We start from the raw sequence: 13,798 nt of genomic DNA, 5'->3' as shown, positions 1-13,798 counted from the left end.
ACTATTATGCAACTTTACTGTGAGAGTAGAATTCAGTTTTGGTTCTTTCTGAATGAAAAAAGAAAAGGAGAGATAAAGAACGCGTTTTTCTTTGCCTGGACACCACAAATCAACAACATGCAAAGTACTGTGATTATTTCTTGAAACTGTATAATTCAAATATATATAGGTGCTTCAGCAATTGTGCAAGCAGAGATTCGAGATTGGACAACAAACAGTTGGACCCATTAGTGTTACCCGGTGATTTAACGCCTTCGTGTAGGGCTTGAAAGTTTTTCACAAACTGTCCATTGCTTGGCTTAATATGTGCCAAAAAGCATAAAATTCTGCACTTATAGAATGAAACATCTGACTAGAGAACAAAATTTTGGTAGGAATCTAGCTGTACACAAAGACTCCATGTTCTTGCCTGCTCTATTCAATCTCTAGACTTTTTGCTTATAACTATTTCAATCATTATCTTGAAATCTCCGCTCATGAAGGACTAGTGTTGAGGCATTTTCTTCGACATTATTGCTCTCAACATTTTCAGCCATAACTTGCCAACTCAGTGATCGATCAATCATCAAGAATACAGTATACATGTAGTGTCAAACAATCAGCAGTCCTGCTTGAGAATGTTGAGATGGAATTAAACATTGGTCCCTTAAGGTATGTCATAGATAGCTTTGTCTCAAAACAGTTTGATCAAGAGGCATTTTTCTAAATTACCAGCCAAAATACTAGTGATGATTCAGTTTCATCATAACTTAGTTTGAACTTGAAAGTGTTTGGACACAAAAGCCGGCTGACTAAAACTATAGAAAAAAAAACCCAATGGTAACGCTGATGGAAAATACTTCATTAATTGTTGTTTACTAACGAAATTTGCATAGAAAATTTTCCATAGTAATTTCCAATGAAAAAGGTGATAGAATAAAAAAAACCAAATTAAAATATTTTGTTGGTAATTCCATCAATATTGTTGACATGTTCAATTACCGACATAATTATTGATGGAATTTCCATCATTGATTTTAAAATGAGTTAAAACCTGGTTGTTATATCATATCCCTGTTTTTTTTCTTCATTTTAGCTTAGGGTTTTCTACAACATTTCTTCTTCTTCTTCTCCAATAGCCCCCCTCATAAATCCGGTGTTGACAACTCTCTTCTCCCTATCTAAAGTTTGATTTCTTGTTCAATAAGTTTAGGGTTTGATTTTTTGGCTAATTAATTGGTTACTAATTCTTTTCTTTTATGCTATTTAATGCTAATCATTGTATAGTTGATGGTAATTTATGGTTTTTTGAGTGAGTGAGTGATTTAGTTATAAAAAAGGTTGGATTTAGTTTCAATTTCATCCCACATTTCACTACTAAAAAATGTAGTAATTAGCAACCGATCACTCCGTTACAAATAATACTAAAATCCGTTGCTAAAATAATTTAGCAACGGAATCAGCAACGGCAAATATCGGATGCAAATTTGTCGTTGCTGATTTTTTAGCAACGGATTTATCCGTTGCTGATTTCTCAGCAACGGAAATTCCGTTGCTTACAATTAGCAACGGATTTTCCGTTGCTAATTTTAGCAACGGATAATCCGTTGCTATTTTTGTGAATCAGCAACGGATTGTCCGTTGCTGATTGATGAATTATTTACAATCAGCAACGGAAAATCCGTTGCTGAGTATATTATTTTTAATAAATTAATTTTTATTTATTTATTTAAATGGCTTTTAATTTATTTATTTAATTATTTATGGATATTTTAAAAGTTGTAGAATATATAACCAACATAAATTAATATTAAAAATAATTGCATCACTAATACAAAATGGAATAAAAATAATATTCATATTATAAAAATTCAACAATTTCCAATTACATCCAAGTCAATAATACATGCACAAGAAGGATTCGATGTAAAGAGATGGCCTTAATTTGAGCCTGGACTGATAGCAAATACAAAACGACCATGAAGGTTAAAGGCTTGTAGAGAATCATCCAATGGCATGCATAATGATTAATGACCAATAAGATCTTCAAAGATGTTAGAACAAATTCACTGATATGAGGATTGCTCCAACCAATTTCCAACTGGATTGTATTTATGCTTTTGGAACATTCTCAACCATGAACAATACAAGCTGTTTCTGCGAAATTTTCAAACCATATTCACTGCTCTTTTATCCTCTTCTTCTGGAAAAAAAAATTTCCACAGGTTTATTAGAAAGAGAATCAACAATTTCCAATAATTTCCAATAACACAGAAAGAAACATAATTGAAAACAAAATGTTAAATGGCAATGGGCAAACTCAACTCTCACGGGTTTATTAGAAATAGAATCAACAATTTCTTATTACACAGACTTATCAGAAAGAGAATCTGATTTCGTTTATCTTATTGCGTAGCTAGCCTTTGAAAGCAAATAGAATTGCAAAACCACTAGAAAAATGTTGAAAAAACTCACACAAACTTCCCTATCAGCAGGTTCTAAAGTCACAGTCCTTCCCGGATACTCTGTTGTGCCTCTATGGTCAGTGTTGTGCTGCCTATTACCAGAACAAAAAACATCCACTAATACATTTCACTAACAAATACTCCCTCCAATATATTTGTATTTACGAGTAAGAGAAAGAAACCTTGGTAAAATACACGGCGATATCCTTTGATGAAGCCAACGATACCATCATCGTAGGTTAAAACCTGCTTTCCATATTAGAGACCCATATACAAATACCCACAACGACCCATTTTTCCATGTTTCTCCTGCATAACACAAAGCAAAATAAAAGGTGGATTATTGCAACGAAAATGATCTGATTGGGTGGTGGCAATGGTGCTGGAGGTTGTTCCCAGATTGAGACTTTGTTTAGAAATTTAGTTGAAATGGTATTTTTAAAAAAATTTAAAAATAAAATTATTAAACCGTAACATCTACTGTATTTTCAAACACCTTCTGAATAAATGGTTGTTGCCCTTTGTGATTGGTGAAGACAACAGGATTTGCTCATCGATATCATCAAACAAAAGATAGATCTAATGTTGCAGGCGATGCAAGAAGTAGAGCGGTGGGAAAGCGGGGACACAGGACATGCAAATACTTGAGAAAGAGTAGCATCCAGTGTGGTCAAAACTCCAGCACTAATCGGTTAATATTGAAATTAACTTAACTTTCAAGCACAAAACAGAGAACTCACACCAAACAAGTATCAACGCTATGATGGAAACTTCTCTTCTTTCTTTCTTTCCCGAAGGGGAGAGAAGGAAAAAAAAGAATCCCAAAAGAAGAATGAATTGAACTGAAGGGGCGATGATAGATCTGGTGCGATGTTGCCATGGGTCTCTGTTTTTGGTGGTTTACAGAGAAAGATTTAAACTGTTAAGATGAAGGAGAAGAAGATGAAGAAAAAAAATTAGGGATGTTGAAGACGAATGAGAAAAAATGAAAAGTTTGGGACAAAGGAAAATCAAATCGATGAAGAGATGGTGGTTTTTCTACAGCTATGCATGTTATTAGGGACGAAGAAGATGGGAAGTTAATTAATTTTCGGTTGCTGGTTTTGTTGTTCTTTGTTTATGTTTCTAAGGGTGTGGGGTTATTAGGGACGAAGAAGATGGGAAGTTAATTAATTTTCTTTGTTTTGTTGTCCTGTAGGTTTAGAAAGCAATGGAGAGAAATTCAATGGTTGAGATTTTATTTTATCATAAGTAATCAACGGTTTCTATAATTTTGATTTTATATTAAAATTTAATTAATTATTTTTTTAATTAGCAACGGATTATCTGTTGCAAACTTTATGTTGTCTTTAGCAACGGATTTTCCGTTGCTAAAATCTGTTGCTAATATTAAAAAAATAATATATGTTTAATCCGTTGCGAATCAGTTACTGAATTTAGCAACGGATATTTCCGTTGCTAAATTCATATGCTAATAGCCCTTTTTTTAGTAGTGTTTTTTTAGTGGTGGTTATTGTTATTGAGAATTTATTAGAATTTAGTTACAATTCTTTCTTTCCAACTCATTCTATACAATCATGGGGTTTTGACATAGTATCTGGAGAAACAAGGCTAAAAGGGTATGTTCTCTTTGCCTCTTGAATATCAACTTTAAATCATCCTTCTTCTTCTTTTTTGCTCACGATTTGAGCTTTGACATAGATTTAAGGCATAAAATATTATTAATCTAATGCATCTTGAAGTTGATTTCTCTCTTGTTTATAGTCTATATGATAGTTTAGAGTTTATGCCTCGCGGAATTGGGCAATTAGCTTATCGACAGACGTTGTCATGTTTTGTGGTTGCAAAAACTAGCTAGTCCTAAATCCAAGATGGTTTGTGAATTGAATGAGTTGAGTAGGTTAAATGAATTTAGAGTGAACCTTGATATAATAGCGAAGGGATATGAGAGGAATTTCCTAGTCTGAAATGATGGTGGGAAAAAAAGTAATGATGAGATTAATGATGATAGTGATGAGCCAACGGAAGAATAAGAGTTAATAATGCTTTAATAGGTTATCATGATATTTCTCTTTATAACTATGACATATGTATGTATACATACATGTCCATGTATAAGATCCCTTAAATATGTGTCAAAACTGTAAATTAATTGAAAAGTGCAATTTCTTAAAGTATTAGTCATCTACCAAGTAAACCATATACACCCCTAAATTTGGCTATGTAATTTCCACCTTTGAATAAATTTTGCGTTTATATTCTTGAATCACTGTATAAATTAATTGAGACTTATTTTTTTTAATGATCATAAAGGGCACACTTCCATATCAATTTAGTGTATTCCTGAAAATTTAATAAATTCTATTAAATATTAATTTGATACCTTTTTATTTTCTTTTGTTTATTTTAGGTACTATGTATTCAAAGAAATATGCCCAAATCTAACAAAAGTGTTACTGCTTTATCAAGTAATAATCTCGTTGATCAGACCATGAATCTAAGTGATGATTATAAAGAGACTACTAATATATAAGTTTCTAACCAAGACTCAACTACTGAGGACAATAAGATAGACTTCACTTTTTTTATAGAGCCAATTTCAAGCAAAAATATATCAGAATACAAGTGTGACTTATCTCAATAATAAGTTTTTATCTATAAGTATTTTAGCCAACAAAAATATCTATTATATAGAAAAAAAATATTCTGTTGACAACCTTTATTTTGCACATAAAAAAAAGGTTAAAAAAGTGTTTGCTAACGCTCTAAGTGTTTGTCAATAAAAGCAAGATTTAATTTGTATACTAAAACTTGTTTGTGAAGATTAATTTACAAATGTATTCTTAAATTTTATATAGTCTCAAAACATTGAAGACAATGTATATCATTCGCAAAGAAAATATAAAAGAAGACTCTTTTAAGTTGGAATTGTTTGTGAAACTCAAAATTAAGATTACTTTGTGTTTACACATAAAAAACTTTTTTTTAAAAGAGATTCCTTTGTTGTTAAACTAAATGTTTACAAATAACAACGCAAAATTTAACAAAATTAATGATTTTTTAGTGAAATATGCAAAGAGGATGAAAGAGATAAAATTGAATAAAAATTTATTAACAAAATTAGTGATTTTTTAGAGTTGTTGAGATGGAAAAGAATGATGACGTGACATATTAATTAATGACACCAAACTTTAATTTATGTGTGCTACTAGTTTTAGTTTGAATATTTGTATTTGCGCGCGCGCACAAATTCAAAAGCATATGAAAAACAAAAAGGACTAAAAAATAATGTCGTGAACAACCATAAAAAAAAAATAGAGCACTAAATAAGAGCAAATCTAGATTACATTAATTCGATAACCTGAATTGGTACGTCGAGATTATTGTTGGTATAATTTAACAAAACTTGAATTGAATTTTCTAAATATATAATCTCACGTGCAAGGGCTTGCTCGGTTTAGCAAGTGGAGGATAAAAGTACCGGTCAAAAGTTGCACATATCAAAGAGCTTAAAGTTCATTTATATTCAAAGGACTACTACAAATTTTTCAGCACTTTCACAGAAGCTTTCCGTTGTGTGGTAAAATGTCATTTACGAATTGCAAGGTGCAATCTTCTTTTGTAAAGCTACATTATCATGGCAGTTCCATGCTTTAACCATACTAAATTTAAAGTGCAATGATAAAGTTAATGATTACATGAACAATCTTGTTCCTAGAATGACCAAAAAAACAGAAAAAGCTTAGAGTTTCGGCATTATCTGGGTGAATCGGCATGTAATGTGCTAAAAGCATGTTGCATGGTGGAGAGGAAATTACTATAGAAACAAAAATCCCATGGATGATGCAATTTGTGCAACTTTTGGGAACTAACAATGCCCAGTTGATTGATCTGAGATGTACGTACTGATGAAATATATGGATTTGTTCAAAGATAATACTGTTTCATTTATATATCTTTTCCAAAATGGCTAACAATCGTACTGGGATAATACTCCGAGTGAGTGATCTGGGATTATGATGATTCAAAATTTCTCAATTTAAATAAAAAAAAAACATTTCCAACAAAAAAACAGTTTGCTTAGTTTTGAAAAAACAAGAGATGCTGAGTGTTTAGTAGAGTATTTAGTACGTATGATGGACAAAAATGGATTAGATATTACAATTTTTTAAAAGTTGTTTACGTATACTTTGACCGTATACAAATCAATTTTTATCTTGAATAAATCTATTTCAGATCTTAAATTCTTTATACAATTGTTGTTATTTATAAAATACTATACTGCCCTTCATGTAAATATAACTCAACACTCTGAAACCACCTCCTCTGCTTCCTCTACCGTCCTGGAGTCATGGCTCCCCGATGCTCCATTGCCGCAATTGCTGGGATGCTCTCCATCATCACGTCGTATCCTCTGGATCCTCCTTTGGAAGTGGTGGCGGTAGCGGTAGCGGAATTGGAGCCCCTGACGGCAACATGCATCAATTCTACATCAACGATGCACCAAGCTTGAAGATCGATCGCGCCCATTAATTTATGGGTTTGATTTTGTTTATTAATTTTTTCTGACAATTAATTTAAATTCACGGATAATGTTTTTTTTTTTCCTTCGGATATTATTGTTACTTTTAAAGTAATGTTTTTTGCTTAATGTTTTATTCATGGGTTTGATTTTGTTGATTAATTTTTTTTTGACAATTAATTTAATATAAGATGTTAGAGAGGTGATTAGCATAAAAATTACATGTTAATTAACATAACAAATCATGAATTTTGTTTATAATAAGATAATATTTAAATAAATACTAATAATGATTTTTTAAAAAATATATTTATTCATTAGATTAAAAAAAATAATTTTGTTTGTTAAAATATATGTTATAATCTATACTTTAAATATTAGACAAGATAACCCTGAGGGCTATACGTAGCTCAACTAGTCAAATTCTAGATTTGCTCCCTAGAGGCCACCAGTTCGAGTCCCACAAATCTCAGGGTCACTGGAGACTTACATGGTCGTTAACTTCAGGGCCCGTTGGATTAGTTGAGGTGCGTGCAAACTGACCCGGACAATAATATTAAAAAAAATAAAAATTATTAGACAAGACAAGAAAATTATTGACATTACAGATCTTAAATTCTTAAGTGATATCCTAAGATATGATTTAAATAATTTTATAATACACGCCTTAAGTAAAAACTCTTTGAACTTGAAGGCACACACTACTCTGTATTTGATTTTTTATCAAATAAAATGGAGATGATGAAATTCAAATTTATGACCGCTTAATCAACAAGATTGTTATATCATATTAAAGAATCATCTTAACACAGTTGTTTAAATTGTTACGTGACGTCTTCAAATATAATTTATATATTTCTCTCACAATTTCAACCACCAATAATTGATAAATGGTTGTAAAAAGGCGTTGTGGAAAAATTATTTTTCTTCTGGATATTGCAATTTCAGTTTTCCCATGCCTTTATTTCGAATGCTTTCCTGGCTTATATTCTCAAAGTGTTTCTTTTCCTTTGTTCGTAGAGTATAAAGCATGTGACAATGCCTAGGAATGAAAATAGAGCCCCAACTCTTTGGTAAAAATATGAAAATATTTTATATTAATGTAAAGTGCTCCGTTACAATTACCAAGGATCGCTTTATACTTTGAGATGGTTAAAGTTCTCTCTCTCCATCTCTCTCTAAAGGTCTCTCTCTCTCTCTCGTTCTCTTTTTCTCCGAGAGTGCAATAACATACAAAATCAATTAGATTTCATATTTACGTAGGAATATAATATGTTGATTTGGATTTCACTGCTTGATATGAAGGACATGCCTTTTCCACTCTTCACCTTTTGTTGCTTTCTGTCTTTGCTGTCCCTTTGTCATTCTTTAGCTCTCCTTTTCTTTTCTTTTTTTCTTCCTTTTCTTTTCTTTTTCTTTAGCTCTGATTTTCTCACCTGGGTACCTGATTCTCTTCACCAGCATCCCCTCAGAGATAATAATGATTCAAAATGAGTAGTACACAGTGGATAACTTCAATGTGGCCTGCCCAAAGTGAACTCCAAATTAGGCTTCTTGGGGCTTGTCCCTGAAACGGTCGATGAGCTTACATCTGATATTTTCTCATAGCTCAAGCACTTTGGATCCATGCCCTTCTGCTGTAAGAGAAAACAAAAGAGTTGTTCAAAATTGAAATGAGAAACCATAAAAAGAAAGCAAAAGGTAGCTGTAGCTAGGACAATAAATCACATAGAGCAGAGTAGCACAAGGGAAGTGTGTGAAGGTGGGAATCAAAGGACATTTGACTCAGGGAATAATAGAATATTTATCAAAGAAAAAGAAGTATGGCTAGGAGTACATTTTGAAAGACTGCCAAAGTGTGACCACTGTGCATTTCCCAATACGAGTACCTAATAGTACACTTATTTACTAGCTTTATTTTATGAATATGCATAATCTTACCTGTGTAATTATATATTTGACTCCACCTACTTACTCTCTTGTGTGTGTGTATATATATATATATAGATATGAACCATATATATCCAGGTCAACAAAATGGGGTTGGTAATTCAAGGAGTGCTCAGGTTTAAGGTGTGTTTAGGGTTTTGTTTAATCATGAGCATGGAAATGCCCTTCCTTCCTTTTTTTTTTAAAAAAAAGTTTTCCATATTATATATATATATAAAACTATTCTCCCCTGTGATAAAAGAAAAAAACTATTCTTCATCCCTTAAATAATCTTTTAAAATTACTTAGTTCCTCTTCAACAAGTGGATAACCTAAGCAAAGAATATGGAAAGCCCTTGCCTTTCTTGTATCTTTCCAATGGGTAGGGCTTGGGGAAGAGAGAAAAGAACAAATCTGCTTTTCTTCACCAGTTCCAGCAACAGAACATTTATGTGTTGGATACAACATCTTGAAACTCATGGACATTATAGGAAAGAAAGATTTGAAATTTTGGTACCTCAAGTGGTGGTAAGTTTCCGTCAGAATCCTTTAATTTCCCATGCAACCAAGCTTCCCTGCTAAAAACCAACAGATTGAGAGAATATTTCCTATCAGTGGAAGCCATGCAGAGAATAAAAAGCAAAACTAAGAAAAGAAAGCTATCTTTTACTGTCTTGTTTATAGTTCCCTTCGCTTTACATTTTATCTTTGTGCTGATTGAAGATAAAGTTGAGCTCACCCATGTGATAGCCCATGACACATAGCAACAGATAGCAAGGAAGTCTCAAAGGGCATATCACTTTGGCACCACGATTTTCCAATAATGGGGCCATCACAGGGTTTATCTTTGACACTAAGTATTCTAACTGTAGGCCCCATTTAATAGTTCTCTCTATCAGAGCCCACAAAATCCGAAGGAAAGAGATATCTTCATTTTTTAGGTGGATTTGTCAAATGGGATTCTCATGTCTTGGAATAATGGTAGGAGAGTGGGTGGATTCTTTAACTTCCTTTTTACCCACTGCTACAAGGAAGAGTATAATTACCCCATCATGGTGTTCCAGTCTTCATGATGGTCGTGGACGGACAGAACAATGCAGTGAAATCATTTCTTCCTCTTTTTGTGTTTTCTTGCATGTGGTTACGGTATTTGATATATAATCTTGTGATGAAGAGTAGAGAGAGAGGCGGGATATGGTAGTAGAACCAGTACTTGAGTGATCTTTTTATTTTTTAAACTCGTGTCTAACATGCATAATCCCATTTTTACATTAATCATCCCTAATGAATCTAGATTAAGGAACACAGCGTCAAGGCCAAAAAGATCCAGAGAAGCTAGCTAGATTAATTGGACCCCCCCTCGCCCCAGAGAGAAAAAGAAAGGAAAGGAGTGACTAGAACATGAAAGATGGGATACCTAGTATAACGAGCCATGCAATTTTCATCTGTTTTGTCCTTGCCACAAGGAAGTAATCCAAACTTTTCTTTATAAATCATAATTGTCTTAATTTAAGTGCTCTTGGGCCTTCCTTACTTCTAGAAAGAGAAATAATCGTTGACCAAGACGGCAAGTTGATTACTTATAGGCAAATGGACAGTCGGTGTTACGAAATACCCTTAGCAATTAAAACAATTGTAAGAGGGGAAGAATTCAGGTTTAAATCTTGCCTTTGTTAATTACCTTAAAAGATCGATCTGAAAAAAGAAAAGAAAAAATTAGAAACTGGGAACTACATCACAAATTCCTTATGCTTGTTCTACATTCCATTTGTTTGTTATTTTTTTTTAATTATTATTATTATTATTTGTCCTTTTATTCTCCACTAAAGCATGCATTCTGTAACTAACCCATGGCATCAAAGGGTAGACAAGAGATTAATAAGCATGGTACAGCAGTGGTACCTTGAAGAGTTGCTCCAGAGAGCCTGATAGTCCTTGTCCTGGTGAGCATTTGGTCTTCCCTGTTGCATTGACATTTCTGACCTTCTAGGATTTTCAATGTCAAATACCAAATCTTCTGAAGTATCTCCAGATGATCCATTATCGAACACGTCCGATAGCGCTGTACGTACACGATATTAAACAAACAAAAAAGAAGAAGAGGGATTGGGCCAGTAATTAATTAAGACCAACGTAATTAAGGAACATTGATTAACACAACGCTCATTAATAATATTGTTGCCTATGAATATATATAATCACTGAAAACTTTCATGAAGCAAAGACATGAAAGAAAGCATATATAGGGAAAAGCACTAACCCGAAGGAGCTGCTGCTCTATCAGTGGTCTTCACAGTTCGATACATCTGCATCCATCACAATTTCAGAAACAATATTATTAGACTAATTTTGTGATGAAGCATAGAAATTAAGCTTAAATGGGCATTGATTAACAGAGCAAGAAGAATATCGAAAACTTTAAACAGAAAAGGATAAAACGAGAAAAAGAGACCAATATGCTGTGTAGGACACACACACAAGAGATGGTTTGATTCAAGTGCAAGTACAAACTGTAAAAAGTGAGATTAATTGAACTCTGAACAGAATCATTTGTTTGCCCATACAAATGCATGTATGCAGATATGTGATGTGGCATGCATGAATGAGATTCAGCATGGTTAAAAAAGTGGGGTTGATGAGCCCATGTATGTATATAGGTGATGTGGCATGCATGGATGAGATTCACCATGGTTAAAAAAGTGGTGTTGATAAACCCATCTGCGAAACATATCATTGAACAATGATGGGTTTTTTTTCTTTTTTCTCTTCAATGTAAGAGAAAATGTTTTTAAAATGAAAAATAATGGACTGAGTGCAAACTTGTCGCGGCTTGGCTATGACTCGTTTTGAATTCCTTGGGCTTTGTCTTACTTGATTCCTGAAATCGATAATATACCCCCCCCCCCTTCCTGGTTCATTCTTCCAAGCAAAAAGCTGTTTATTAGCTAGCAGCACCATCAGATCTAATAGAAAAATAAGTGCTTAAAGGATTAGAGAGACCCTCTGCAGGGAAACATTGGAATTTGTGACATGTGTAATAAAACACCCTTCCTGTAATGTATGCTATCGAAAGGCAAATTCTGCTTAGAAGTACAATTAACACTGCATCAATTTAACACTATTAACTCGAGCTAATAAGTTTTAGTTAGAAAGTTAGAGAGAAAACAAAGAACAATTTTTCCAACATATCTTTTTTATTTAACAAAAAGGAGTTTGAACACTACACGCAGGAAGGAAAAACAGTTGAGAATATGCTTTCATTACCTGCAAATGTGATTTAACATGTGCCAAGGTGAGATCTTTCACATCCATAAGCTCAAGAACTGACTTGGGTGTAGCCCCTAAACCCCAACAAAGAAAAGAGAAGAACAAGGAAAGAGGAAAGGAAAATATGAGTCAAATTTTCTTTTCCAAGTTCCTTTTTTTTGTTTTTTCAGTGTTATTGAAGATGGTAAAAAAAAATGAACAGGAAAGGTGAAAGAAGGGAAAACTTCGGAAACGATAAAAATGAGAATCTAGAAAAGAAGAAAGCCAGAGGAGAAAAAAGAAACAAAATGAAGCATACTTTCATGGCCACCCAATAGCTCAACAGCGTGAACAAAGCGAGCATGAAGAGTGGTAGTCCAACGCATCCTTGGTGCTCTCATACTTCTTTTAGCTGGAAACCTAGACATGAATCTTGATCTCATCGACCCTTGAGACTGATAGGGACTTATACTTGTGGCACTAGAGTTATTAGCAGCCAGAGAAGAAGCTTGGGAGCAAGTATTATCAAAAGTTTGTTGAGAGAATGGAAAAGGAGAAGGAGGGTTTTGGTAGACAGGAATCCCTCTAATGGGTCTCAAGAAACCAAGCTCTTGGCTCAGTCCTTGTTGTTGTTGCTGTTGAAAGAGCACTGGATGATGATTATGCAGGTGGTTTTGTTGGTGATGGTGGTGTGTGTATTGGTTTTGTTGAAAGGAATGGAAGAGATTGTTACCATTACAGTTGTTAGAATTTTGGAGGATATTGTGGAAATGGTTGGAGTTAGGCTCTGAAACCTTTGGATTAGATAGCGAGAGCTCAAAACAGGTATCAGGTTTTGCCATTGAAGAAATAGAGTTTCTCGAGTCCAAAGCTCTCGTCCAAAACCCCAAATCCATCTCTTCTTCTGTTCTCCTCCATGTTGATGTGGGTTTGCTGTTTGGGGGGCTAATCTGAAGAGACAAATCTGGTTGTGCTGGGAATAGCTCCATCTTTAAGCAGCCAAATGAGGCCTCTTAATTAGGTCTCCTAATTATCTCCTCTGTCTTTCTTCTTGTTGTTTTTCTTGTAGGTACAGTGCAATTGGGAAGTGTATGTTGTTAAGGATCAAGAAATTAAGATGAAGCTATAGGGGTTTGTTCTGGACAATCTAAGCAAAAAGAGTTGAGAATTTTTCAGGTGAGATTTTTGGGGTTTCTTTCTTTGGATCAAATTGAGGGGAGTAGTTGCAGAGATTTGAGATTGGGAGGGGAGAGAGAGAGAGAGAGAGAGAGAGAGAAGAAATGACAAGGTATGAAGTGAATGGTTGTTTCTTTTGTGTGAAGTATATGTGAGAAAATGACACTTGAGGGACTATACGAAGAGAAGGAGAGGGAGAAAGTAGAGGAGGGTGTGTTTATTTTGTGGACGTGGGGGAGGTAGGGAACTAGGGTGAGAAAGGGAGAAAAAGAGAAAAGTAAGCAAGTTTGGGACTTGATTCCTTTTTACTACTACTACTACTTTTTTTCCCCTCGTTCTTTAGGGGAAAATATATATTTTAGTGTAAACTTTAACGTGTGCGTGCATTTGTTCCTCAACAACTCGTACTAAACTTTTTAATCCACACACTCTCACTGCAACCTTTTAACAAAACCCTAAAACTGCAATCAATTTTTAATCA

General features: G+C 33.8%; 1 protein-coding gene across 5 annotated transcripts; it reads right to left on the bottom strand.

Moving 5' to 3' along the window:
• Positions 1–8,035: 8,035 nt before the first annotated feature.
• LOC7456091 (probable transcription factor KAN2) lies at positions 8,036–13,569 on the bottom strand. 5 transcript variants are annotated; one of them, XM_002303400.4, is made up of 6 exons: positions 12,461–13,569; positions 12,160–12,236; positions 11,156–11,201; positions 10,798–10,957; positions 9,413–9,470; positions 8,036–8,600 (listed from the first exon to the last, which is right to left on the bottom strand). In XM_002303400.4, exons 1-6 carry the CDS (start codon positions 13,128–13,130, stop codon positions 8,481–8,483), a joined length of 1,131 nt encoding a protein of 376 aa, XP_002303436.2. In that variant the 5' UTR covers positions 13,131–13,569; the 3' UTR covers positions 8,036–8,480. The 5 variants fall into 5 exon arrangements, with proteins under 5 accessions (XP_002303436.2, XP_024452362.1, XP_002303435.2 ...); XM_024596594.2 differs by having other exon boundaries at positions 9,413–9,473; positions 12,461–13,567; XM_002303399.4 differs by having other exon boundaries at positions 8,036–8,603; positions 12,461–13,567.
• Between the last annotated feature and the right edge of the window lie 229 nt (positions 13,570–13,798).

This window comes from Populus trichocarpa, chromosome 3, assembly GCF_000002775.5.
Source record: "Populus trichocarpa isolate Nisqually-1 chromosome 3, P.trichocarpa_v4.1, whole genome shotgun sequence".
Classification (NCBI taxonomy): domain Eukaryota; kingdom Viridiplantae; phylum Streptophyta; class Magnoliopsida; order Malpighiales; family Salicaceae; genus Populus; species Populus trichocarpa.
This window is presented reverse-complemented; position numbering and strand designations above follow the sequence as displayed.

What these genes read in the sequence shown, in the direction of transcription:
- LOC7456091 (XM_024596592.2), bottom strand. Translation starts at nt 13,130, where the DNA reads ATGGAGCTATTCCCAGCACAACCAGATTTGTCTCTTCAGATTAGCCCC. An exon ending in ATGTTAAATCACATTTGCAG is followed by an intron (nt 11,202 to 12,159) that starts GTAATGAAAGCA and finishes TGATGGATGCAG; the next exon opens with ATGTATCGAACTGTGAAGAC. An exon ending in GAAACTTACCACCACTTGAG is followed by an intron (nt 8,604 to 9,412) that starts GTACCAAAATTT and finishes TTTCTCTTACAG; the next exon opens with CAGAAGGGCATGGATCCAAA.